Source organism: Ophidiomyces ophidiicola (assembly GCF_022830035.1).
Source record: "Ophidiomyces ophidiicola strain CBS 122913 chromosome Unknown scaffold_22, whole genome shotgun sequence".
Taxonomy (NCBI): domain Eukaryota; kingdom Fungi; phylum Ascomycota; class Eurotiomycetes; order Onygenales; family Onygenaceae; genus Ophidiomyces; species Ophidiomyces ophidiicola.
Window position 1 is genome coordinate 273,878 of NW_026054662.1, and position 24,833 is coordinate 298,710.

Sequence of the window (24,833 nt, forward strand, 5' to 3'; positions counted from 1 at the left end):
GTTCTCGAAACAACTACGGTTTTATCGCTAAAACCACTCTGGAATGTTATCCAAATCACGGACTGCTGCGTCGGCTCACCGGAACACCCTAAACAATCGCCGCACCACGGGCTATTTTTTTTGGTCCACAAGCAATTTGCGATCGAAGGCTACGCATCCGGGCTAGATACCTGAGAAGAGGCGAATGCGCCCTCCTTGGGCTGGTGACGTATTTGCGCGAGACATCCCTTATGTCCGACGTTTCTTGACGTTTCAAACAGTCGCGGGGTGCTCCGGGGGCTCATTAGCTTAGGGGGCTGTTCCCCCCATGGGCCCTGGATGAAAACCAGGTAGCAGATAGAGGATTAGGGGGCACTTTGGGCACATCATCGTGATGGTGGACACGCCCAACAGCCTCTTCGTTTTCTCGCTTAACTATATCACTTTTGGAGGCCAATCGCTAAAGTAAGAACGATAACGCCTGTGGCCCCACACGTAGTTAGTCACAGTTAGATAGCTAGCTGTTGCCACGAATGGCGGTGCAGAGACAAAAACTCAGAGCTTCCACCAAACGGAATGCTCCAGAGGCGCAGGCCCGAAGGCTGCCTTCGCGCTCTCCCGCGGTGCGCGCGCCCGCGCGTCGTGTCGTCGTCGTTTTCTTTGACGACATTTGGTTCCCCGCACCTGCCCAACCCGCACGTGACCGACGCCCGACCTCACCTCCGCCCGGACCCCCTCATGGCATCGCAGGTTCTCCGCCCGAACTGCAGGGGAAGCTGGGGGTCTGGACAAGGGATTTTCGTCGCCGGATAATAATGGACGACACTCGCGCTGCTCAGGGCCGGGTGAAGAAAAAGCGCGCCCCCGCGAACCGCAAGAATTTGACTTGCGAGTACTGTAGCCGGCCGTTTGCGCGCCTGGAACATCTCCAACGGCATCTCCGCACACGTTGAGTAACCCATTCCGTTCCCCAAACTTCCTACTCGCCGATATACGGCCGCCGTGTGGTAAATGGCGCTGACCGCCCGGTTGCAGATACAAAGGAGAAGCCATTTTCCTGTGAAATATGCTCCAAATCCTTTGCGAGGAGGTGCGCCAGTGCTCCCCTGTCTGGCGGAATTCCGCGTTGATATCGACTAACAAACCGCAAAGTGACCTCCTGGTTCGCCACGAACGCCTGGTCCATCATGCGGAGACTGCGACCGCTAGAGCTGACCATCGACCTGCTGCAACGGCTGCCGAGCTTCCTCCCTCTCTTCCTCCGCCTGCAGCGCCGCCCGCACCCATCTCTCATGAGGAGCGACTATTAGGAATCCCCGACCGCCTGCCAATTCACTCAGCGTCCATTGCCCGGCCTGATGCCTCTGCACCAACGACTGCCCAGGTTTTAGACCAGACCCAGTACAATCCTGCGTGGGGTTACGACTTGAATTTGCTCTCTCACGCGGCCAGTCACGTTGCGCTCGAAAACCAACAGGAACAGGTGGCACCACCGGCTCCAAAAACGCCGCAGCCACCACTTTTACATGATAAACCAGCAGTCGACAGCTATGGAATTGAGCCATCTATCTTGGACTTGGCCGACCTAGGGGATCCGGTTCAAGACTTCACGTCTTTTCTCGAGAGTGTGGGATTCGCGGCAGATTGGGACTCTGGCATGTTTGCCGTTGAAACAGAGAATTTCCTACAGCCTCCAGCACTCCAACTGCAGCCCCCAGTCACACCTCCGCGGTTTAATCGAGATATTATTCACGATCAACGTAATAACGAGGAAGGCAATTCGTTTTCTAACTTTGGTTCTCGACTTCCGTCACTGCAGCCAGAACCACAAGAGCCGGAGGAACGCAGTGGCGTATCTGAGGAGATATCAATGCCAAAACCCCCGTGGGATATATCCAATCAAGACCGCCAGTTATTGGTCTCAAGACTGGAAGACTTTGCACAATGCCTTCCAAAGGGGTTCGCCTCTCCATCAAGACACGCCCTGTCTCGATATTTGGCTGGTTATATAAATGGACTAAATGAGCACCTTCCCTTCATCCACACCGCCACATTTTCTATTTCCCGCTCTCCTCCAGAGCTGACGCTTGCTCTTGCGGCGGCCGGCTCCCATTATCGATTTGAAAATGCTCGTGGAATCGAACTTTTTCACGCTTCAAAGGCCATCCTGCTGGAGAGAATCCGGCGTCGAGACAACAGGAGATTACCACAGCAGTGGAATATACTCCAAGCGTCAAATGCAGCCGTATACAGCTCGCGGGGCTCTTCTGCTGCCCCCAATCAAGCCGGAAGCCCCTTCCAAGTACCGTTCATTACACCTTTGGAACAGGGAGCGATCCTGGACGAAGATTCCGAAGGACAAATGGAAATTATACGTACATTTTTACTGCTTACTGTTTTTGCATCCTGGGAACGACACCCTGATTTGCTTAGAGAGATACTTGCTTTACAAAGTACACTCGCGCGGCTTGTTCGCGACCATGGGCTCACCGACCCTGGACCCCTTCCGGAGACTGCTTCCTGGGAGGACTGGGCTCGTCAAGAAGCCGATCGTCGGACTAAATTAATAGTCTACTGCTTCTTCAATCTCCACTCCATAATGTATAACATTCCGCCATTGATACTGAATTCGGAGCTAAAGCTTAACATGCCATCGGCGGCGGATGAGTGGAGGGCAACAACGGCTACCCAATGGCGCCGTTTGCGTCGACTTCGTGCGAATACCGATGTATCATTCCAAGAAGCATTTGCAAAGCTCTTTGTGAAGTCATCATCAGCGCCAACTAGTTATGGCTCCGTCTCGCCTCTCGGAAACTATGCTCTAATTCATGCTATTATTCAACAAATATTTTTCGCTAGGCAGCTATGCTTATCAGCGCCTCTCATGACGGGCACAAGTTTGCGGCAAGAAGACTTGATCGCCTTAGAAGCAGCCTTGGGGGTTTGGAAGGCTGGATGGAGACGAACTCCAGAATCGAGCATCGACCCCCAAAATCCGGCTGGTCCCATTGCATTCACCTCTACAGCCTTGCTTGGTCTGGCGTACATAAGGTTGCATATCGACCTTGGACCTTGCCGTCGCCTTGTTACTCAAGATCCGCATCAAATAGCCCAAGCCTTAAAGGACTCTCCGCCCGTGAAACGCCATCCTAGGCTTATCATGGCGCTTCTTCATTCTGCACATGCATTATCGATCCCGGTTCGTTTGGGCATAGATTTTGTTGCCAGGACCCATTCTTTCTTCTGGAGTATTCAGCATTCTATATGCAGTTTGGAATGCGCGTTTCTCTTGAGCCGATGGCTGCTTTCCGTCCCTTCGACACAGACTGAGCAGCCACTCTCGGAACATGAACGGAAATTGGTTCTCTGGATTAAGAGCATGATGGACGAGACGGATATGTCCGGTGAAGTGGAATCTACGTCTGAACTGGACTTCCTAAATGATCCTGTGAAGGTCAAGCATCTAAGCGTTACTGTAGTGCGAGTCTGGTCAAGAACTTTCAAAGGAAACACAAGTTGGCCGATTGTTGACCTTATTGGGTCGAGCCTGGAGCTTTATGCTGACTTGCTAGATATGTGATCGTTGCAACTGCAGTCACCTCTTTTACATGGTAATAATACTCCCCGATTGAAACTAGTGTCTTCCTTGTATACTACCGCAAAAAACTTCACCTTTTCGCGCTGGATTATTCACCAGATATAAAAGTTACGATACCTTATATTTTAATCAGGTAAAACCCTATTTTTGGGGTGTTTATCTATTCAAGATATTATCCTGTCAAACCCATATAATTCGGGAAATAATAATCCGAGGGAGATTTGCTCTTGAAGCACACATGCTACCTTAATTCTGAGGGGTTCACCTTTTTCAAGATGTAGTTGTGGAAAAACCGCCCTGCCCCTTGATTCGACGTATAGTAACGCTCGGGGGAACGAACTTCAGTGCTGATATTGACTTTGTGAGATCAGCAATATCATCATGTTTATCGATACCTTGTAATGTGTTGCATTCAATGCTTGTTTCGGAACTTTCTCTGATAGCTACCTGGGGCTCTGACAGCGTCTGGCTGCAGTTTGATAATGACTCATGCTCTGTGGGGGATTTGATTGTGTCTGAGATGGTATTGATAGGCCCAGATCGCCGTTGGCGGGCTTGCTGATATGGAAATGCATGCACTTGCACCCGCTGCGGTCGTTTAGAGCAGGTTGTGAGGAGGGAGTTGTGTTTATCAATGCCATCATTTGTGATGAAAAAATTGTATGTCTAAATAAAAAGTTAGAAAAATAAGATGTACTCATTAACTGTGAAAGGGTCTGAATGTACCCTAGGGAAAGAATGTTTATCTATCAAATGCAGTCTTCGCTTTTGGGGGGTAGAGCATCTCCGCCGACATCCCTCAACAAAACAACCAAGCTGCATATTCAGTCAGCGAGGAGGTATCATACATACGAAATTTGCAGATTACCGTTTTTTCGCCTCTTTCCCTTCTAGCTTCGATGAGTGGATCGTGGTTTTCTTCGATATGACGGCTCAGGTATAGCTCGGAGGGAAAATTCTTCCCGCATTCTATGCATCGGTTGACATGTGATTGCACGTAATGAACTTCATAGTCTTCATATGTAGCAAAACCTATCGGCTGCCGGTGTGGTGGAAGTGAACAGTGTATAACCCCCAAGAATGGTGTCGAGGAGTCCATTTGTAAGTATTTGTTTTCCGGTGTGGAGGTCGTAAGCTCCGAATTTCCTGAGACGGATTCGAGACCTGATATTTCAGAGACATACTCTTCTCTTAAACGTTTAGCCATGCTAACTGAATGGCAAATAATCCACGCCGATAGTCCGGAGCTGTTCGTTAGATCAGAGAATGTTCAAAGAGCGTGATCTTTGATTTGTTTGGTGTTGTATTCGATTGTAGACCCTGACGTCCTTGGGTTTCTCAAAATTGGCGCGTTCTTCTCCATAATCGGAAGGACGCCACCTAGCAGCCAGAACTTTGCAACTGCTTGGTGTTCGTTATGAATGTTATTTCTTATCGTTGGCGGGCGCCGATAAGGAGGCTGTATTAGTAAGCAAGTGGGTGATTGTCGATTATTCTTTCGGGTAGGTAAGATCACATTAACCCACCCCAAGCCTCGTTTGAAGGGGGTCATTTGAAGACCTGATAAGCCTTAATTCGAGCTATTCGTCATGGTTCTTCCAAAATCCAAAAATGCTGTTGGGCTGGGGAACAGCCTGATGAACGACCGGTTCGGCAAAGGGAAGGCGTCGGATCGCAAGAAAGTCTCATACAATGCCGCCGCAATCCAACGAACAGGGCCAGGGGGGGAAACATACATCACCAACCCATCGGAGGAGGCATCATGGGTCAAAATGCGAAGCATTACAGAACAGGCGGCTTTGGATGAATTTCTCAGTACCGCAGAGCTTGCGGGGACGGACTTCACTGCGGAGAAGATGAATAACGTCAAAATTATACACACTGACCAGAAAAACCCATATCTGCTTTCTGCAGCAGATGAGAGGTCGGCTGTCAGTAAGCATCGGCAAAATAAAAATAGGTTAACTGTGCCGCGTCGACCGAAATGGAACTCCAAAACAACGCCGCAACAACTTGATACCATGGAGAGAGAAAATTTCCTTGAGTGGAGAAGAGGCCTTGCTGAGCTGCAGGAAAACCAGGACATTTTGATGACTCCATTTGAACGTAACATTGAAGTGTGGAGACAGTTGTGGAGGGTCATTGAGCGGTCGGATTTGGTAGTTCAGATTGTCGACGCACGAAATCCCCTCCTATTTCGATCTGAAGATCTTGAAAAATACGTGAAGGAAGTGGACTCGAGAAAACGAAATTTATTGCTGGTAAATAAAGCAGATATGATGACTTCCCACCAAAGGGAGCTTTGGGCCGATTATTTCGAAGCACATGGCATAAGTTACAAATTTTTTTCGGCTGCGTTAGCGAAGGAACAAAATGAGGCTTTATCTGAAGAAGTATCAGATGACAGCAGCTCCAATATCTCGAACCTTGCGACGCAGACCTCTCAAGTCGGACTAGATGATGAGGATGAAGATTCCGAGTCTGATTCTGTCAAAGATGGTGGCGTGCCACTCCCTCTAGACCCTAAAGAATTAAGGACTCAGATTCTTACAGTGGATGAGTTGGAATCGCTATTTCTCGAAGCTGTTCCGGCTCTCGACCTCGGCGACGGTGAGGAATCGTCTAAAAAGATAACAACTATTGGCCTTGTAGGATATCCCAACGTGGGAAAGTCCAGCACTATCAATGCATTGCTTGGGGCAAAAAAGGTTTCCGTCTCTGCTACTCCTGGCAAAACAAAACATTTCCAGACTCTACATCTTTCCTCATCTTTAGTTCTCTGTGATTGCCCTGGTCTTGTGTTTCCAAATTTTGCAACAACGAAAGCGGAACTCGTTGTCAACGGTGTTCTGCCTATTGACCAATTGAGAGAGTATACTGGGCCTGCTGGCTTAGTGGCCCAGAGAATTCCAAAACATTTCATTGAGGCAATATATGGAATGAAAATATATATGCGACCTCTTGAGGAAGGAGGAACGGGTATTCCAACTGCTTCTGAAGTACTTCGGGGCTATGCGCGTGCCAGAGGGTTTGCAACAACTGGCCAGGGCCAACCCGACGAGTCTCGTGCTGCTAGGTACATCCTCAAAGATTATGTCAATGGAAAATTACTCTATTGTCACCCCCCTCCTTCTGATGATGATGGTCATTGCAAATATGCCGCTGAGTTTAATAGCGGTTTATATGACATGGCCCATCTTCCTCCTCGCCGACAAGCGGCATTACTGAATCAGTCATCAAATGCACCCGCATCGGGCATTACGGACAGCAATGACGGCGATACAAACTCAGACATCATGTCACTCTCCTCAGCCAAGCCCCCATTTGAAGGTGCACGGTCTAGAAATGTTGATGCAGGGTTTTTTACAGCCCGCGGTTCCGGGTCCGTTGGCCATCTTAAGATGCCATTTAGTCACGTATACACTGAGCAAGGTGCACTTCAGCGACAAAAGGAGCTATCTGGGCGGAAGGCAAGAACAATGGTAGCTCTAGAAAAAGGAGTTGATGTTTCAGAAGTTCGAACTTCCAGCAAGAAGCATTTTAAAGGAGGGAAAAGGAAAGACAAAGTGAAGATTAATACCAAAGATGCTGATGATTTTTAATCTCAATGCATCCATTCTTGTCCTTGATGCAGGAGTGTTATGACTTTCTTCTATAGACCAACATTCTGTGATAGAGGGATGGTGCTTGCTTTTTGAATTTCGGCATACTGGAGCCTGGTACTCCTGAGTCCTATCATGGTTAACTATGGTATACACGAGATAATGACCTTCGTTTCTCTCCTGAAATTCTGGCTCCATTTAACTCATATTCTCCTGTGAAGACCTATGTTAGTGGCCAAGGGGGGAATATCAATAACAGGACTAATCTACGTCCTTAGCTTTTTTTGAAGTTCAGATCTCTGCTCCGTAGTATAAAAGTTAGCTCTGCTCTCTATTATATGTAGTGGAAGAGTTGATGGCATACTCCGCGGTGAACTATCCAGTAGTGTGCCAATATATGCCAAGACTGTCTTATCGCTTATCGATAGGTAACCCGCAAATTCACGTGACTGGTCCGCATGTGAAGTCAAATTCTCGAAATTCATGATGACAGAGGGCGAACGAGTTTGAAAACCATATGAATATCCATCATAACTGTACTATATTTTGAGGAAGAGTTCATTTGTGGATACATTGGAAACAAGATGGCTCCTAAAAAGGGATGGATGTATGCCTCCCCTACTGCGCCCCATTTTGGAGCGTGAATTTCAACTAACATGGTATCCCCAAAGTGATAAGACCAATGCTACAAAATATCAACTATTTCATAGATCACAAAATGACCCCCTAATCCACGACCCCGATGCCGATGACCGTGTCCTGCACCAGGTCTCTGGGCCGTCCCAAAAACTAGGCACTCCAAAAGCCACGAGAATCCTTGATGATCTAGAGAAGGAGTTCGGTCACTCCGGAGCGCGTGAGAATGAAGGTGAAGCGGCAAACTATGGCATCTTTTATGATGACTCCGAGTATGACTACATGCAGCACCTTCGAGAACTGGGTAAAGGTGGCGGAGAGGCCCATTTCATCGAGGTTACGAGTAAAAAGGCTAAAGGCAAAACAAAAAGACTAGAAGATGCACTGGCGGAAAGTTCATTCGAGGACAAGCTGGATGGTCTTTCGTTGCGTGATGCCTCTTCGATAAACGGAGACGATGACTTCCTTTCAACTGCATCATCCTATGTTAGAAAGCCTAGCTACCAGGATCAACAGAATATACCAGATTCAATTGCAGGGTTCCAACCAGATATGGATCCAAGATTAAGAGAAGCATTAGAAGCACTTGATGATGACGCCTTTGTAGACCAGGAGGGTGAAGATGACGTTTTCAACTCTCTTGTAGAAGGCGGGCTTGATGCAGAAGTCGATCCAGATGAGTGGAGGGATACGTATATTGACGACGACGATGGATGGGATTCAGATGCAACAGAGAAGGCACCCGTTCAGCCAATGTCATCGGCCCCTGCTGATCACTTTACGCATTCAGGTGGAGATTCAGATCTTCCTTCGCATGACGCTCCTATTCCGGATGCCACACACGACGACGGAGATTGGCTCAAGAATTTTGCGAAGTATAAAAAGGAGATGAAAACACAACCTTCACCTGCTGAACGCCCGGAAGATGCCTCTGAGCTCCGAACCACGGCGTCAACGTTGTTCACCGTTGGTGGCACACCTATTCGCAAGAAGAAACGCAAGGGTGCCCTCACTAACCCATCGGCATACTCTATGACATCTTCTGCTCTTGCTCGTACAGAGGGTCTTAGACTGTTAGATGATCGCTTTGAAAGAATGGAAGCTCTATACGCCGTAGATGAAGACGGCGAAGAGTATGAAGGCTCCAGCATCGCGGACGATATGTCTGTCATGAGCGGGGCTTCAAAGTTTTCTCAAGCACCGAGCATCACTTCACAGAGTGGAAATGTTCCAATGAGAAAAGATTTCGATTCTGTAATGGATGAGTTCTTGGGTGGCTGGCAGGACCGTGGCAAGCAGGCGAAGAGGAAAGGCGCAAAAGGGAAGAGAGGGAAAAATGGTAATGAGGCTGTTGGGATACAAATGCTGGACGAAATCAGACAAGGTCTTGGACCTGCAAAGTTATCCAACCGCGTCTGAAATATATTTAGTACTACCATTTCAGGTATACCCATTCAAAAGCACGAGGACCAAAATACCACAACTTTACATATTGGACTTTTTTTTTCTTGGAGCTTAGTAGGTCTATTTTATCTTCATAGATTTCAAGATGGCCTAGGTCTTTCTTTACTGTCGCATTCTATCGTACAGACACACGTTTTAAGTATCCAAACATATCCAATATCTAATTAGATCACATCGCACCCCCAACAATATTCACAATCCACATAGCCAACCGCACATGCCAACCTACTCGCCTCTCAACTTTCCTGAAATCTTCCCTTGATATTTCCTTTGCATCTTCCTGCAGCAACATGGCTTCTTCACCCAGGCGCTGCTTCAACTGCTCATTTGACGTAACGACTACGGCTCCAACTTCTAAATCCAGGCTATAGCTTCGCTTTGTATAATTACTGCTACCCACAACTGTCAAACTTGGAAATTTCTCATTTGGAAGCGTAATCCAAAGACCTTTCGCATGATAAGTCCAGCCTCCGGGTTCACCGACGGTGCCACGGCGCCATTCTTTGAGTTGGATTGAATTGGTCTTTTTTGCAGCCGCAACTCTATCAAGAAATCGCGATGAGAGGTGTGTATATCCCGCTGGCAACATTCCGGAAACCCCAGAGGAGCCGTAGAATCCATTGGCCCAGGGCGAAGCGGTTAGAACGACTCCCTGTGCTTGTCGAATTGTGGAAGAGGCTGTGCTGTTAATTAAGAGGGATGACAAAGCTGGGTGGATATTAAAATACCCAGCGGTGAAAAGCCATTTTGAATTCTCTAAATCAGGATTCTTGGAAAGGGCGCCGAGAATACTCGTTACAGCTGGAAACTCTGTAGATGCATCAGGGCGTAAGAGGGAGGTAAACTGAGCGACAGGATAAACATAGGTTTTGTCATCCGAGAGTGAAAAGGTAGGGGTTTTGGTCTGCGTCGGTGCTATTAATTTCGGTAGTAATTTTGAAGCGCTGCTTCTGAAGGCTTTTGGATCCTCCAGCGGAGAAGGAGCGGTATTCGTAGTAGGCCACTCCAATATGTAGCCTGATTTCTCTTTCTTACTAGGAATGACTAAAAAACTGAGATGGCCTATGGCATCATGAATGCATCCATAGTAGTCTGCTAATTCTTTCGAGCTGAACAGATGGTACCTGTCTAGTCGGTTGGTAAAATAATCATTCGATAGGTTTGCACTATAAAGCAGAGTACTGATTAGCACGACAGAGAATAAAATAAATAGTTTCCAAGAAATCTCACACCCAGAAAGTATTATTTCGTCGTCGATCCCATACAACTTCATATGCTGTAAACCCCAACCCTCATTGATCCTTTTTGGGACATGCCGTTTTCTAAATCCAACCAAGTTTGGTGTGTGAAACATCCTGATTTCAACTCTATTGGAGCCATGTTCCTCAACTAGAGAGGCTAAAAGGGATGCGCATGACGGATCTGGAGACTCGCGGGTGCCTCTTAAGCAATCTGTGAGAATCGACACGGTAAGGTCTGGGTTTTCACGCAGGCTTTGGCTTATAGTATTTATTAGTTCGAGCTCGGATCTTCCGATATAGAGTGTAGAAAGGTAGATTCGGCGTTTTGCATGTTTTATTTTTTGCTGGAATCGAAGTATATCAGTAGCACGAAGATTAATGGGTTGAGAAATGCGAACCTTTAGAGTTTGGTAGAAGGAATTCGGCGAGTCAATTATTTTGATATGCGATGCATGGATTTCAAATCGTGGAGCAATTCGGTCAAGCTCAATGGTCAAGGCGCCTAGCGGTGATGAGGAGCTGGCGGAGTGCGCAAAAGTTGACGCAGCAACGTTTGGGGAGGTCGCGAATGTGCGAACCCGAACGGATGCATGTAGAGCGCGTCGGCGACAAGATGGAAGGCATCGGCTCCCAACACGGCTGAACATGATAGATTGCAGAGCTATCACGCCGTACGCGAGGCCGAATAGATATCTTCTTTGCACCTTTATACTGATCGCAAGTTTCGTCCAGTCCCTGGACGGATCTTATCTTATCAGATCACTCAGCGCTAGACTCTTTTAAGCCTTCCACTGTCCCTCAATATCTCCATTGACCACCAACTGCACCACGGCACACGCATCGCAGCAAATATGTCGACTATTACCCGCACGTTACGGAATCTGTGGAAAGTAGGGATTAGGGTATGTCCGACTCTACGCCACCTGCTTTGTCCTTGGTAACTAATGTTTTGGTGGAATAGGATTATGGCCACCAGATGCATGTAAGATGCCCTCAGACTAATCCAACCCAGAGCCATTGAACAAAAGGCTTATTCGCCTCTGTTATTTCTTGATAGTATATTGGTATGCACTCTATCGCCAGACAGTACCTATCACTGGGAATAGTTAACTAACTGTGCTCGCTTCTCCCTGTGTAGGCGATACCAAGGCCGGTGTTCTTGTTGCTACCGATCGCTATGGAAACAAATACTTCGAGAATAATGACGAGCTACCCCGTACGTTTATCCAGTGAGGCAGGTAAATAATTACGTACGGGAATTGACTGCCCAATAGTTCGGACGCGCTGGGTAGACTTCAAAGAAAAGGAACTCGATGCATCCCAGATCGACCCGGGATGGTATGTTTATTAATTCCTCATTTCAAGTAGATGGTATAAGGCTTTAATTTACGTTTTTTTTTATCTAGGCATGCTTGGTTGGCATATATGGTCAACAAGCCTCCTGTGGAGGACAAAATTCTGCAAACCGGCTTACGTGCGTGGGAAACTCCTGAGCACCGACCCAACCCGACTTTCTCCCGCGCTGCGTACAAACCATATTCAACGTAGGTCCTGCCTAAATCTTTAAATGGGTTTGTTTCCTAACTATGTGTACCTCGTATCTAGAACTAAACCCAAGGTTTCCGCCTGGGACCCTGTTGCGCGACAAAGATAGATCTAGCTAGCCCTCTGATACGAAAAAATGTACATATATATCCCATAAACTTGCGCCAGCTATCTCATTAAAATTCATTTAAACATTGTTTATTGCTCGCTAATAACAGAGAGGCCAGAAAACATACCACAAAATTGGGTATTCTCTATCTAATATTCTCAGAAGCAAGAAAATGACGAGGAAAAAAGAAATATATTTTCAAAGGATATAGCCACCAAATCCAATATTCCACCAATGTCGAATCGGGCGCCTATCTTCGAGATCGATACACCACCAAAGCACCTCTTTGGCTTTCTCCACCTGATTTCCATGTTCATACGCCCTTGCCAACGAAAGCCATGCCTCCGAGTCGTCCCAGGCGGTTCCGAGTTTGGTAATTGCCGATAAAAGGCCATAGGCCCGGTCTCGTGCTGCGAGGCGCTCACGATATTCTGGCGAATCTCGTTCAGCAAATGGAGTAGTCGACGGGGAGCTGCTATTGACTTTGTTTGGTTCGTCACATAAGGGTAAATCTGTTTGTGATGGGCTCGAAATTCTGAGCATGCTGAACTGATTACCAAGTTCCGGTTCTTCAGTTGGTAGTTTCTTCTCCCACACATCAAGGAGAAGATTGGCTAGGCCCACGGTAGCTCGAACATGATCCGGAGAATATATTAATGCCTCCTCGAATTGCTTCATAGCTTCAAATGGTTGGCACTGGGCATTAAAAAGAAATCCACGCTCTGCATGGACGTCTCCCCAGAGCTCATCGGACGACTGAGTCCCTCCCCATCCTGGATCAGCAAATGATTTTGCAGATGATTCGTGCTTACCAACAAGCTCTTCAACAGCTTTCGCTTGCAGTTTTGCTTCATTCCATGATCCCAAAGCATCTTCGAACAAGCCCGCTCGTCGGTAAAGCCCAGCAACAAACAGCCAAATCTTTATTAGTAGGCAAAGAGACTGTTTCTGGGTATGGAGTTTGGAAAATCTGGCAAACATCTTGGCAGGCAATTCGGAGTTTCCAGTGGTTGGCAGCCGAATATCCTGCTGTGGGGGCTGGTTCGGGTGGCCGATTGGAGGTGGCTCTCTATTGTACTTCATATTATGAGGAATCGGAGCTAAGCTCTGTCTTGCTGACATTGAACCGTCGTGGTTGATAGTTGGTGACTTTATATGGGGAGGGGATTCCGATGTTTCTTCTGCTGTGGTAAATGTTAGGTCTGGGTGAGATTTATTAGAAGGTGTCGGTGATTTTGAACGCCGTTCATGGCTACGGTGGCGCACGGACTTTGCAACGCTACCCTCCCTTTTATGGAGTTTATGCGGTTGAGTACCATCTCTTCGGCGAACAGAGCTCGCCCTTGTTCCTCCACTTTGTGGTCTCTCCTTTGAGCCAGATGGGTTTCCAGCTTGCAGAAGTATAGGCGGAGGAGAACCATCAACTACAGAGGTCGAGAGCGAAGGAGCTGTTGGCGCCGAAGCCATGTCACAACCAAGGTTAGATCCGTGCTCTGTATCTCGGTTGGGCTTCTTCCGGCCCAAAAAGCTGCCGCGAAAGGTACGGACGGTCCCACTGGAGCTTTTAGGAGGAGCAAGATGTTCATTTTGAGATTTTGGTTCAGGTTCCGAGATACCTACTCCTGCAAAAATGCGGCCGAAGAGAGCTAATAACTCCTCAGCATGATTCACAGCGGTTTCGGGACCGTGTAGAGTTTCAATTAGAGACAGTTGAGTCATTCGTAATTCTAGAATATTTTCTTTCTTACGAATTCCAATGTTATCAAGCGTCGGAAGCTTATCGTCGCCGGTACTCGTTAGTGACCGAGACATCTTCTCACCATTTTGATGTTGGTATTCGGATTTTATTATATTAGCGTAGGTATTGCCTGCGACCACGGTGTCAAGAACAGCGTCACATACGTGACTAGCGGACTCGTATTCTTCACGCGCACTTAGGAGAAGGGCAAGCAAGTGCCATAATGGAACAAGATCATACTCATTGGTATACGGCTGATGGCCCAAGGGACGACCTTCATCACCCATTACGTCTGCTGAGCTCAATGCAAGACGCACACGATCAATAGCGCCATTAATATCCCGGGTTTCTGCTAGCACCAATCCTAGAGCAAATATTGAAGCAGAATTCATGTCATGGCCTAGTTCTTCAGACAAGGAAGCCTCTAGTGATGCTATGGCTGAAGCCTGCAGGTCACGTCGGGATTCTGTTATGGGTGTCCACCGTGACCAATTTGCAAGCCCGATTCCGACCGCTCTATGCGCAATTGCAATCGTGGTGGGCGAGAGTTTGGTAACTCCATTTAGTCCTGATCGATTGGATTCCGGCGGAACTTCCTCTTCAGTTTCATTTGCTAAGATACGCTCAAGCAGATCGGTCAGCTCCTTGGCCTTTTCTGCATTGCGATACGTGCCAAAACAGCAAACTGTATTGATTCCTTCAGATAAAGTACGAACGAAATCATCTATACTCTCAGTTTCTCCGACTGATTTGCTTGCCTGCGTTGCGCGGCTCCGCGCCGAATCAACGAGACTGATATATGTATCGAGAGCCTTGATTGCGAGATCAAATTCGGCTAGAACTGAATGAACCTGAAAAAGGCGCCGTAATATCAAAGTGGAATGAAATGTTTTTGTTGCTGCACGATAGAGAATCTGGAGTGATGTCAATGCCATAATTTGGATATGTTAATAAGAGTACTCACATCAAGAACATTGCGAGATAGTGCATCATGACCCCCTTCTCCAAAATCTGCATCCTGCCACTCCGAGCTGCAAAGGATATGCCAATTGTGAATGACTTGCTCAACCCACACCTCGATATCTTGATTGGACGCATCGGCTCTAGGAAACTTTGCATTTCTTAAAAGTGAATTTTCGCATATAGTTTCAACTCGCCGAAACTCTGAAACGAATTGACCTCGTTTAGGAGCATCTGACCAGCTGATATAGGACAATTTGTGTTGTAAGATGTGCGACAGAAGGTTATAGTATGCCCGCCATACCTGAGGCTTAGAGCCGATATTCAAAGTACTAGCGTCTTTTGATATTGAAGCAGGATCTGCCTTCACGTCTCGATGAGAGGCCCAAGCACGAAACGATTTCAAGGCAAATTCAATTGCTGATTCTCGCGATAATGCGCCATCTTTTATAACAGCCTCGTTAGAAAGCAGTGCAATCTTTGCTAAAAGCTGCTCTGTCCAGAAAAGATACTGTGGAGTTGATGGAGAAGGGGATGTGGGAAAAGAAACTCGCGGAACTATCGCTTTCATGGTCCTTATTGCATCCGCTGCACCACAGAGCAGCTCCTGGGAAACGCCTTAGAGCAGTTAGCACTGGCATCAAGAAAGAAGAATGCGAGTGGATACCTTTCAAATAGCCACCCTTCACGATACATACTTCAGTCCAAGGAGACAAGGGCTGCCCATTCCCGGAAAGCAAGTGGACAGCAGCACCAAGATCTTTAGGTAGACACGAAACCGCTAATGCGGGCTCCAACAACTCCCAATGTAGCCAGCTTAAGCACACACGTGCCTGAAATATATCCTGCGTAATATCTCCTTCATCGTCACCAATAACGGATAGGAGGGTAGGTATAAGGTCCAGCAGCGGCGATCCATTTGCGGAGTCAGGCGGGATATTAGAAGTCGTCCGTTTGGCAGCATAACTGGCGACTTGGTATTCTGCTTGTGCTGTCTGAATCATACCTATGTCACACAATCATGAGTTTCTTGATCAGAGTGCCAGCGCGGGGGCAGAAAACGCTACATTTTCTCTCGGGAGCATGCTTCAAGATTTTTCGAAGGATATCGGGGATTTCATGCCAGTGGGCATTACATCTCGCTGTGTCTAGCGCCTCGATGTAGCGATGGGCTTTGCTAGTGAGCTGGTCCCAGAGTACTTTGTCAGGTCTGCGTGCTGCTGATGGAGGGGAGAGTGAGTGCCAGCTTACGGTCATGATTCTTTGCGGTATCTGACACACAAGGGGCTGGTCATGATCGGTGGAATCAGAACAAAAAAGATCGCTCACAGGCAGGCATCTTGAGTGAATGAGTGGTCTGTTTACATAACAATTGATTACCCGGGCTGTTCAGGTTGTTGTCCGAACTTGATGCGATCGCGCTAGTTTTGTGAAGCTCCAAAATGTAAAAGTTGCAGGCAATTTTAAACAACTACCCAATTGCAATACATATAGCCAACCCAGGTGCAGTGGTCATCCTATTGCTCACCGGCATGGCGTCCACCATGTCGCTCAGCGCCGCGACCCTACGACTTACGACTACGCCTGTTGAAGAGCTTCCTCAAATAGCGGCGTATCTCGCGTCTGCTCTGGGCGAAAGCAGTGCGCTCTTATCTGCACCGGAAAACCAAAAAAGGGCGGCAGGTGCATCGGATGCTACGTTGCTTGTCACCAAACTGAAGGCCCGAATCACCAGCTTGCTGCAAGACAAAACCGCTGAAGGCCGATGGACTGCGGTTATCTTGGTGAAGGCTACGGTGGAAGCTGGGCAATGGGAGGTACTTCGTGGCTGCGAGCCATGGGTGCGGGCACTGTTGACGATCCTCGGGGTATGTTCTAAGTGGAAGTCAGGCGGCTCCAGTAGTAAACGGTCCGCTGATTCAGAATTGCATATGCAGAAACCAGATCCCGCGTCTACGAAGAAGCTATCCCTCATCACTTTGACTCGGATCTTTCAGCTTACCCAACAGTATCCGACATTAATACGAGAAATCACCACACCCGCTTTGCCAGTGTTTCTCGCGGCATGCTTGAATCTTATATCAGTCAAGTCTACACAGGATGGGCGTAGAACATTAAAGACAAGCAATTCATTGCTTATTCCGGTCTTTGAGTCATTCTCAGAATTGATTCCGCGCCATCCTACAATTTTCCGTCCCTTCTCTGCTCAAATTCATAGCTTATTGCTTCCCCTAATTGGGTCAATCGGCTCTTCTACTTTTGTTCCTGAGCCATACGTGCCTTTGGCGCAGAAATTATTCGTCGCTTTGCATCATTGCGCCCCGAAAAATTCTTCTGGAGAGCAATGGCTTATCGCGTTTCGTTCTACAATACGCTCCATTCATCGCACGGGGGATCATCTGTTTCGGAGCGTCAAGGAACAATGGGAATCGACAGACGCTGAATTACGCCTGTCTTTGAATTCGAGAAGTCATAGCCAGCCTCTTGGTGATGATGGCCCAGATCCACTCGAGCTTGGTGGGTGGAATGGTATGCAAGAAGGTGCTGGTCGAATCATCAGCCTTGTACGCCTACTATCCCAATTCTTTACGTTGTGTACACACTCTTCCGTGGCAATACCCATAGGAGCCGTACTCGATCTTACTGCTCGATTAAGCTCTCTAAGTGTGCCTATCTCTGAAACAGAGACTGAGTTTCATCTGGCCAACCGAGAAATTGGACGAGACGAGAGAGAAGCACTGTTCACTGAACTCCCCAAAATTTATGCTTCTACCCTGCATCTTATTCGTACGGTCGTTGAAACCCTTGGAGTAAGCAGCGCATCGGTTGCTCGGCATTGCCTCGACCAGGCTCTACGTATATTTGAGACATCGAACAAGAATAAAACCGTTCGAACAGCTGCATATCGGTGTGTGAACGTTATAATAGATGTTATCGGGCACACGTTTACTAAAAATGAGCTGTCTATTGTGGCGCAAGTGATACAGCTCGCTTGCAAGGATTTGCTTCCTCTGCATCAGACTAGAAGCATAGACTCAAAAGATATCCGGCCAAATACTAAAAACACTCAAATTTCCATTAACGCCGATGTATTTTTGGGTGCTACTTCTAGTTCGAATGCTTTGCGCCTTCAGCCACTGAGTCTTCGTGGGGTTCAGCATGCAGCCGCTCAAATGCTGATAAGCGTCTTTACGTGTGTTTCGCCGGATCTTATTCCCCTATCCCTCCGTACGGAACTTGATCGAACGGCTATCTTATGTGGACATTCGAAGCTCATGATGGCCAGCGTGCTCAACCCTATTCCACCCATTGGCAATAAGCGTGGCCATGCTAGTATTGTTCCGTTCCTTGCGAGATGCAGTCCATGTCAACTTGATGTTGAAGGGCTTCTGAGACCACGCATGCCAGTTATCCTAAGTGGAGCAGAGAGGGCAAATTTCAATGATGCAATTCAGCAGTCAATAGGCATGGAGCCCGACACCTCGGATGCGAGAAATAGTGATATTGTTGATGCCTTCAGTGTTTCGTCTCGAAACGTGTTAATGGATTCAATCCCGAAATCATTTGGCTCCCAAGTAGTTCAGGTGGAGACTAAAGGTATCAAGAGGTACCACGAAGCCGAGGGTGAAAACCGGTTCACTGAGACTCAGCCAAGAGCCTTTTCCCCAGAGAAAAAGCCTCGGGTTGATACACCTACTACTATTGTCCCTATATCGAGTGTAGAAGGCGCCTTACATCAGCACCCTGCTTCGAGTGATGCTCAGGCTTCAAACCAGCCACTTGAAAATTCCCCAGAACCTTTATCAATTTTAGCAAAAGAAAAATCTCCGGTCGTTAGCAGCGGTTTCCTCCTACAGGATCCACAAAACCAGCTGCTTGGTCAAAGCGTTCCAGCTACCATGACCCACAATGAAGAGCAAACTGCAAAGAGCGATGCTGACATGGCGAGTGACGATGAGATTCCACCACTAAATATTGAACCGGACACTGATGAAGATGACGATTCCTCCCTATGATAAAATAGAACTACTCCGTACAACCCCTCAAACTCATAATATCATTTGATTTTCAAGACAAGCCATTATACCATTCAGGCATTACAAATCATGATTCGGGCTGTGAAGTGGATCTAATATTTTCTTAATTTCCGCTAATCTATCTACATAGGTAGGTGTGTAATTGTACTTCTATTCTCTTAAACGCGATTTATGGCGCTTTTTACAACCGGGGAACCCTGGGATACTCCGTACTATACAATTTGGATGCCTTGTTGCCACCACTTCTCTCCTTCCCACCGTCGAAACCAACGTTGATGCCAACACAGCCAGCCCTCATTTAATGCCCCAAACCCCAGTCCTCGAAGTGGGCTTATAGGGACAGGTTCGAATAACCACGCCCCTCCGCGAGAGAAGTCATTTGCAGCAAGCGGTCCGGTCAATAGCATCCATACAAAAGCGAACGCTATGTTACCTAACCTCTTAAGCCACATGGGACATTTGAAGCCTGCTTTCGAAACTAGGTGGGCTAGCACTCGTTGGATCAATATTCCAGGAATTTGGAGAATAAAAAATAGGAAGATCTCCGATATGGGATATGTCATTGCGATTTGAGTGTAGCTTCCACAGGCATGCATAGTTCCACTTAACACGAAAGCTATAGTCAAGCGCAAAACGAAGAAAACGGATTTCGTTTGAAGGAATTGTGGAAGTTGCACGAAAATCCAGTTACTTGGAGACACGAACCCGAAGCGAAATATTTGGTGCCACCAGAAAGCCCAACCGCCTGCTAAGCCATATTCGAGAAGGGACGTTAAGCATGGTCCAAAAAGCCTACGGTACATCCATGGTGCCTCAATAGGTATGGCGATTCGTGTACGTGGCCTGCCGAAGAGCGAGATCCCTAGATACAGTATACACAGATAGCCGTAGAAGGTTTTCAAGGCGGCCATTATCCCGGCACATACGAGGAGAAGACGGTAGACCCGGGTCACAGGACTAGCAAAGAGGCCGAGAAATATCAAGAAAGGTGGAGGTGGTGAGTCAGTAATACCCCAGAAATAGGGGTCTTTCATCATAACGACCTTGATCAAGTCCAATGCAATGTAACTAAGACCGGTCGAAATCATACTCAGCTTGAACGCTGCTTTTGTCTCGGACTTCGTTGCCACACGAGTGGGGAGGGTGGCGTTCCCCCAGTCCCAGCCACAGCCCCTGAATGAGAGGGTGGATACATCGACGACCCAGGCCAATCGATGTAAAAAGCGCTTTGGATAGGGCTGCCATCTATAAGAAGCTATGTATTGGAGATTTCCTTTCTTGGTGTCATCATCCTTGAGGCGAGGATGTGACGGCCCGTTGGTCCCTCCCGCTGAGAAGTTGCGCACCCGAACAGTTCCGGCGTTTTGGGACGAGAGTCCATTTGTCATAGCATGGCCAGGTGTCGTTTCAAATTTTCTCTCTATTCTTTGAAATTTACCCTGGACGTCGTTGAAAATCAGTAGGGTTGCGCTCCAAATTGTGTGCCATGCAAAGGCTAACCCGACACCATAGCCGCCCGCAAGGCGATGTGTACGACAATTCAAGATTGCTGAGGTGTTCACATATAAAATCATCAAAAAGGAGAGGTATCTGGCGCAAATAGAAATATTATTTCGAGGCCAGGGAATAAGAAGAGTAGCGACAAGAATGAAGAGAGACGTAAAATCTCGAGGGAAGACTAGAGCCCGGATCTCCCCCCTGCTTAGACGGCGGGTGTAATCCAGCTCCCTTGCCGCCAGAATCGTACGGTAACCTGGCTCCATAAAGACAACAGAGAAATTGCAAGCCGATAACAAGTCACGGCGTTGCAAAAGAATGGCCGGTAGTTAAAGGAAAGAAAGGGGGGCTAACGACAGGGTCGTCATGATGATCCTTATCGTCTCCAACCAGCATATCACGGGTCGGGCCGGGGCTGGTGAAACTTGGAAGGCAGAGCGGTAAGTGACATGTCATTTGCTAGTGGGCAGCATCTGGAGGTCCTATAACTATTTCAGTCTGGACGAGGCGCTGCGATGCCAGCTGAACTACTCCGTACATCAAAACCATTTTGGGACGAGGAAGGTTTTGCCGAGGACTGGGGCAACACTAGTCACGTGCGAATGTAGATCTGGTCAGGTGGATGCGCGTTTAACGCCTTGACGTTGTTTGTTTTTGGTGGGTTCGCGGGCAAGGATCCGGGACGCGTTTTTAGCCGCGCGCGCGACATTTGCCCGGCCGTTTCAAGGCACGAGACCGTTGTTGCTGAACACCCGCACCAGGCCTGAAAACGGCACGAGAGAGCACCAATGGCATCTCGAGGGCGTAGACAGCCGGCGCACTCTAGGAGATATTTCCCGGGGTCCTTCTCCTCTGGGTATGTGAATCCTAGAATATCTTTCCCTCCATATAACCGGGCGCGAAGATCCACAACACGACCAGCGCCCAAGACTGGTAAACGGAAACTTCCCGGCGCTATTGATCTTACACAAGATAACGACTATGTTACACGGATCGCTCAAGCTCGAAGCGCGCCCAAGCCGTACGCTCCTGACAGGGCTGCCTATGAACAGCTCACAGCGCCCAGGGAACTCATTCCACTGAGTCAGGGCATACCGAACACTCAAGCGGAGCTTGACGAGGAGGCAAATGCAGCCGCTTTTGTTGACTCTTCTCAGGAATTTGATGACTCTTCTTATTTGAGCTTCGAATTATATGGTTAGACTCCCCTTCGAACTTAAATGAGGCTTTCCCTTCCTTTATGCTGACGGAGACAGGCATCGTATCTAACAAAATAGTTGGTGTTAGATTTTATAATGGCCAGGCGTCAAAAGGAGAATGTGTCAACATTCGGCGAGAGCCCAGTAACCAGTACGACCCGAATTCAATTCGAGTTGATAATGTTATGGGTGATCAGATTGGCCATTTGCCTCGACATTTGTCCATGTCATTAGCGCGCTATCTGGTATGTCTTTATTTTGCCGTTTATTATTTTTTGGCATTAATGGATCTATTGTTCTTAGGACTCTGGAGAATTGTTAGTGGAAGGGGTTCTGGCCGGAAACAAAGGCACTTTTGAATGTCCAATTACCTTGAAGTTGTATGGCACCAGTGATCCCAGAGAACAGCAAGTGCTTATGGAAAGAATGAAAAAGGATGGTCTGTCAGTTGCGGAGCTCGTGATGAAAAGAATCAACCAGAAACAACAACCACCACAAGAACTGAGAGATATCACCAACCACCCAGGCATACGTAGGGGCAACGGGGTGGGCGAAGAATGGCAAACATCAAATAGTGGATTTGGTGTCAATATGGCTCCTATTAAGGAGAGCCAGCTCCAGCAAAACCAAGAGTCCATTAGCGATATCGTCGCCCAAAGCATTGCCTTCAATCCAAGGGAAATGGGCCAGGTAGTTGAGAAATTTGGCACCGATGAAAAAGAACTTGCGAAAATGCCAATGGCTGACAGCCCAGCCGCATTGTCAACCGAGTTATTACCGTATCAGCGACAAGGACTTGCATGGATGCTGGGAAGAGAGTCGCCTCGGCTGCCAGAAAAGAACAGCGACAAAGCTGAACAGTTGTGGAAGCGACATGGATCTGCATACAAGAATATTGCGACCGGCTATGTTACAAATCGGGCTCCTTCATTGGCGAGTGGTGGTATTCTCGCCGACGATATGGGATTAGGAAAAACATTACAGACTATTTCTCTAATTTTGGCCGACCCAGTGTCAAAGGCCGCTCAAGCGCCAAAAACAACGCTCATTATATCTCCGCTTGGCGTGATGAGCAATTGGCGAGACCAGATTGCTAGTCATGTTAAGGAAGAGCATGCCCTCAAGGTTCTCATATATCATGGCCCCGGTAAGAGAGAAGCCGAGAACCTAGACCAGTACGATGTGGTCATTACCACCTATGGTGCCCTCGCTACGGAGTTTGGTCATTTCGATGGAAAAGAAACCAAGCCAAAGAAACCAGAGAAAGGACTATTCTCCGTGCACTGGCGACGGGTTGTCTTGGATGAAGGCCATACCATTCGATCGCCGCGGACAAAGGGAGCCAGAGCAGCATGCACGTTAGAAGCTGACTCACGATGGTCGCTAACTGGAACACCAATCATTAACAATTTGAAGGACCTGTACTCCCAACTAAAATACCTTCGGATCTCTGGTGGGCTAGAAGATCTGGCTGTCTTTAATAGCGCATTGATTCGGCCTCTAAAGGAGGAACATCCGAATGCTACGCTTATTCTACAAGCTTTGATGGCCACCATCTGCCTACGCCGTAAGAAAGAAATGGAATTCATCAACCTTTGTCTTCCACCGATGCAATCTCATATTCTTCATGTGAGATTCCTGCCTCACGAGAAAGAAAAGTACGACATGTTTCAGTAAGTCATCAGTTTTATACCCTTTGATACCCCTAGAAACTAATTGAGCGCGTCTCAGGGCTGAAGCAAAGGGCGTCCTCATGGATTATTCGAACAGCCAAAAATCGAATGTTACGTATTCGCACTTGCTTGAAGTTATTCTTCGCCTTAGACAAGTCTGCAATCACTGGAAGCTCTGTCAGGCTCGGGTCAATGATCTCATGAATTTACTGGCAAAAACCGATGTAGTGGATCTGACACCAGAAAATGTAAGAGCGCTTCAGAGTCTTCTCCAGCTGAAGATTGAAAGCCAGGAATCATGCCCCATTTGCCTGGATAACTTGAATCAACCAGTTATTACTGCTTGTGCACACACTTTTGATTTCGCCTGCATTGAGCAAGTCATCGAACGGCAGCACAAATGCCCCATGTGTAGGGCGGATATTAGAGATACATCTGATCTTGTACATCCAGCTGTTACACTGGGCGAAGACCCGTCTGCGATAGATGTTGACCCTGAAGAGAGCAGCAGCAAGATCCAGGCATTAATCAAAATCCTTACAGCCCAGGGCCAAGCTGCAGACACTAAGACAGTTGTTTTCAGTCAGTGGACATCATTTCTTGATTTCATCGAGCCACAGCTCAGCAAACACGGCATAAATTTTACGCGGATTGACGGAAAGATGAACTCGACCAAGCGTGATGCCGCCATGGCGACCCTGGCTAACGACCCAAGTTGCACAGTCATGCTTGCTAGCTTGAATGTCTGCAGCGTCGGACTGAACCTGGTAGCAGCTAATCAAGTGATTCTTGCGGACAGCTGGTGGGCACCTGCTATCGAAGATCAAGCCGTTGACCGTGTGTATCGACTGGGCCAGAAACGACCCACGACAGTATGGCGCTTGGTGGTGGAAGGGAGCATCGAAGATAGAGTGTTGGATATTCAGAAATGCAAACGAGACTTGATGACGACCGCCTTCAGAGAGAAGAATGCGGCGAAGGGAGAGGAGAAAAGAACAAGGTTAGCGGATTTGGGAAAGTTGCTTCAATAGTATGTAGATGGGTGGCTCCGTTGATATCTAGCCTTTTTCACCGGTTATTGGGCGGCATTCTGCTTCTATATTGGTGTAAAATATTTTGATTTGCTTGAAAATCTTCTTCGGGAGGCAGTCTCGTGTTTCGCTTGTTATGTACGCTTTTTTTTTATTATTGTATTATAGCTTTTTTCGCTTTTTGATAACATTTTCGCCATGCTGTCAAGCCTTAAGACATCGCATCCTCACTGAGTATTCTCCGCTCCCAACCAATGGCCTTTTATTATGCTACTTCGCGAGTTAACACTTCTATTACGACGAAAGAGTAAAGTATACTGGACGTCCACAACTAGTTTGATGGCGCTGTTAGGCTCGGCTGCCACCCTAGTTAAACTCCACGTCAACCGAGGCAGACCCTCGTAGTCCTCTCCTGTCCCAGCATCGCAGCCCACAGTCCAATATTCTCAAGGAGCTTCGCGGGTGTTGCATTCTTGTTCTTAAGAGTAATCACCGACTCCCAGCGTCCGGTTGTTTCCCGGAAT

General features: G+C 47.7%; 9 protein-coding genes across 9 annotated transcripts; 6 read left to right on the forward strand and 3 right to left on the reverse strand.

Annotated features, from left to right (window-relative positions):
• Positions 1-1,045: 1,045 nt before the first annotated feature.
• On the forward strand, positions 1,046-3,559 carry LOZ57_004967 (uncharacterized protein; the record flags this gene model as incomplete). The annotated part of the gene is made up of 1 exon (XM_049254005.1): positions 1,046-3,559. The coding sequence occupies one exon, from the start codon at positions 1,046-1,048 to the stop codon at positions 3,557-3,559; it is 2,514 nt and encodes an 837-aa protein (XP_049107074.1).
• Positions 3,560-5,166: 1,607 nt separating this feature from the next.
• On the forward strand, positions 5,167-7,179 carry LOZ57_004968 (uncharacterized protein; the record flags this gene model as incomplete). The annotated part of the gene is made up of 1 exon (XM_049254006.1): positions 5,167-7,179. One exon carries the CDS (start codon positions 5,167-5,169, stop codon positions 7,177-7,179), a length of 2,013 nt encoding a protein of 670 aa, XP_049107075.1.
• Positions 7,180-7,763: 584 nt separating this feature from the next.
• LTV1 lies at positions 7,764-9,234 on the forward strand (the record flags this gene model as incomplete). The annotated part of the gene is made up of 2 exons (XM_049254007.1): positions 7,764-7,786; positions 7,851-9,234. The coding sequence occupies 2 exons, from the start codon at positions 7,764-7,766 to the stop codon at positions 9,232-9,234; spliced, it is 1,407 nt and encodes a 468-aa protein (XP_049107076.1).
• Positions 9,235-9,448: 214 nt separating this feature from the next.
• Positions 9,449-11,167, reverse strand: PGS1 (CDP-diacylglycerol--glycerol-3-phosphate 3-phosphatidyltransferase; the record flags this gene model as incomplete). The annotated part of the gene is made up of 2 exons (XM_049254008.1): positions 9,449-10,445; positions 10,512-11,167. The coding sequence occupies 2 exons, from the start codon at positions 11,165-11,167 to the stop codon at positions 9,449-9,451; spliced, it is 1,653 nt and encodes a 550-aa protein (XP_049107077.1).
• A 204-nt stretch (positions 11,168-11,371) lies between these two features.
• On the forward strand, positions 11,372-12,174 carry LOZ57_004971 (uncharacterized protein; the record flags this gene model as incomplete). Its single annotated transcript, XM_049254009.1, has 7 exons — positions 11,372-11,422; positions 11,482-11,502; positions 11,578-11,584; positions 11,659-11,736; positions 11,795-11,858; positions 11,927-12,064; positions 12,126-12,174. The coding sequence occupies 7 exons, from the start codon at positions 11,372-11,374 to the stop codon at positions 12,172-12,174; spliced, it is 408 nt and encodes a 135-aa protein (XP_049107078.1).
• Positions 12,175-12,372: 198 nt separating this feature from the next.
• On the reverse strand, positions 12,373-16,129 carry LOZ57_004972 (uncharacterized protein; the record flags this gene model as incomplete). The annotated part of the gene is made up of 4 exons (XM_049254010.1): positions 12,373-14,826; positions 14,877-15,479; positions 15,571-15,878; positions 15,940-16,129. The coding sequence occupies 4 exons, from the start codon at positions 16,127-16,129 to the stop codon at positions 12,373-12,375; spliced, it is 3,555 nt and encodes a 1,184-aa protein (XP_049107079.1).
• A 287-nt stretch (positions 16,130-16,416) lies between these two features.
• On the forward strand, positions 16,417-18,888 carry LOZ57_004973 (uncharacterized protein; the record flags this gene model as incomplete). Its single annotated transcript, XM_049254011.1, has 1 exon — positions 16,417-18,888. The coding sequence occupies one exon, from the start codon at positions 16,417-16,419 to the stop codon at positions 18,886-18,888; it is 2,472 nt and encodes an 823-aa protein (XP_049107080.1).
• A 233-nt stretch (positions 18,889-19,121) lies between these two features.
• Positions 19,122-20,297, reverse strand: LOZ57_004974 (uncharacterized protein; the record flags this gene model as incomplete). Its single annotated transcript, XM_049254012.1, has 1 exon — positions 19,122-20,297. One exon carries the CDS (start codon positions 20,295-20,297, stop codon positions 19,122-19,124), a length of 1,176 nt encoding a protein of 391 aa, XP_049107081.1.
• An 897-nt stretch (positions 20,298-21,194) lies between these two features.
• Positions 21,195-24,309, forward strand: LOZ57_004975 (uncharacterized protein; the record flags this gene model as incomplete). The annotated part of the gene is made up of 4 exons (XM_049254013.1): positions 21,195-21,603; positions 21,663-21,850; positions 21,909-23,278; positions 23,337-24,309. 4 exons carry the CDS (start codon positions 21,195-21,197, stop codon positions 24,307-24,309), a joined length of 2,940 nt encoding a protein of 979 aa, XP_049107082.1.
• Positions 24,310-24,833: the final 524 nt, after the last annotated feature.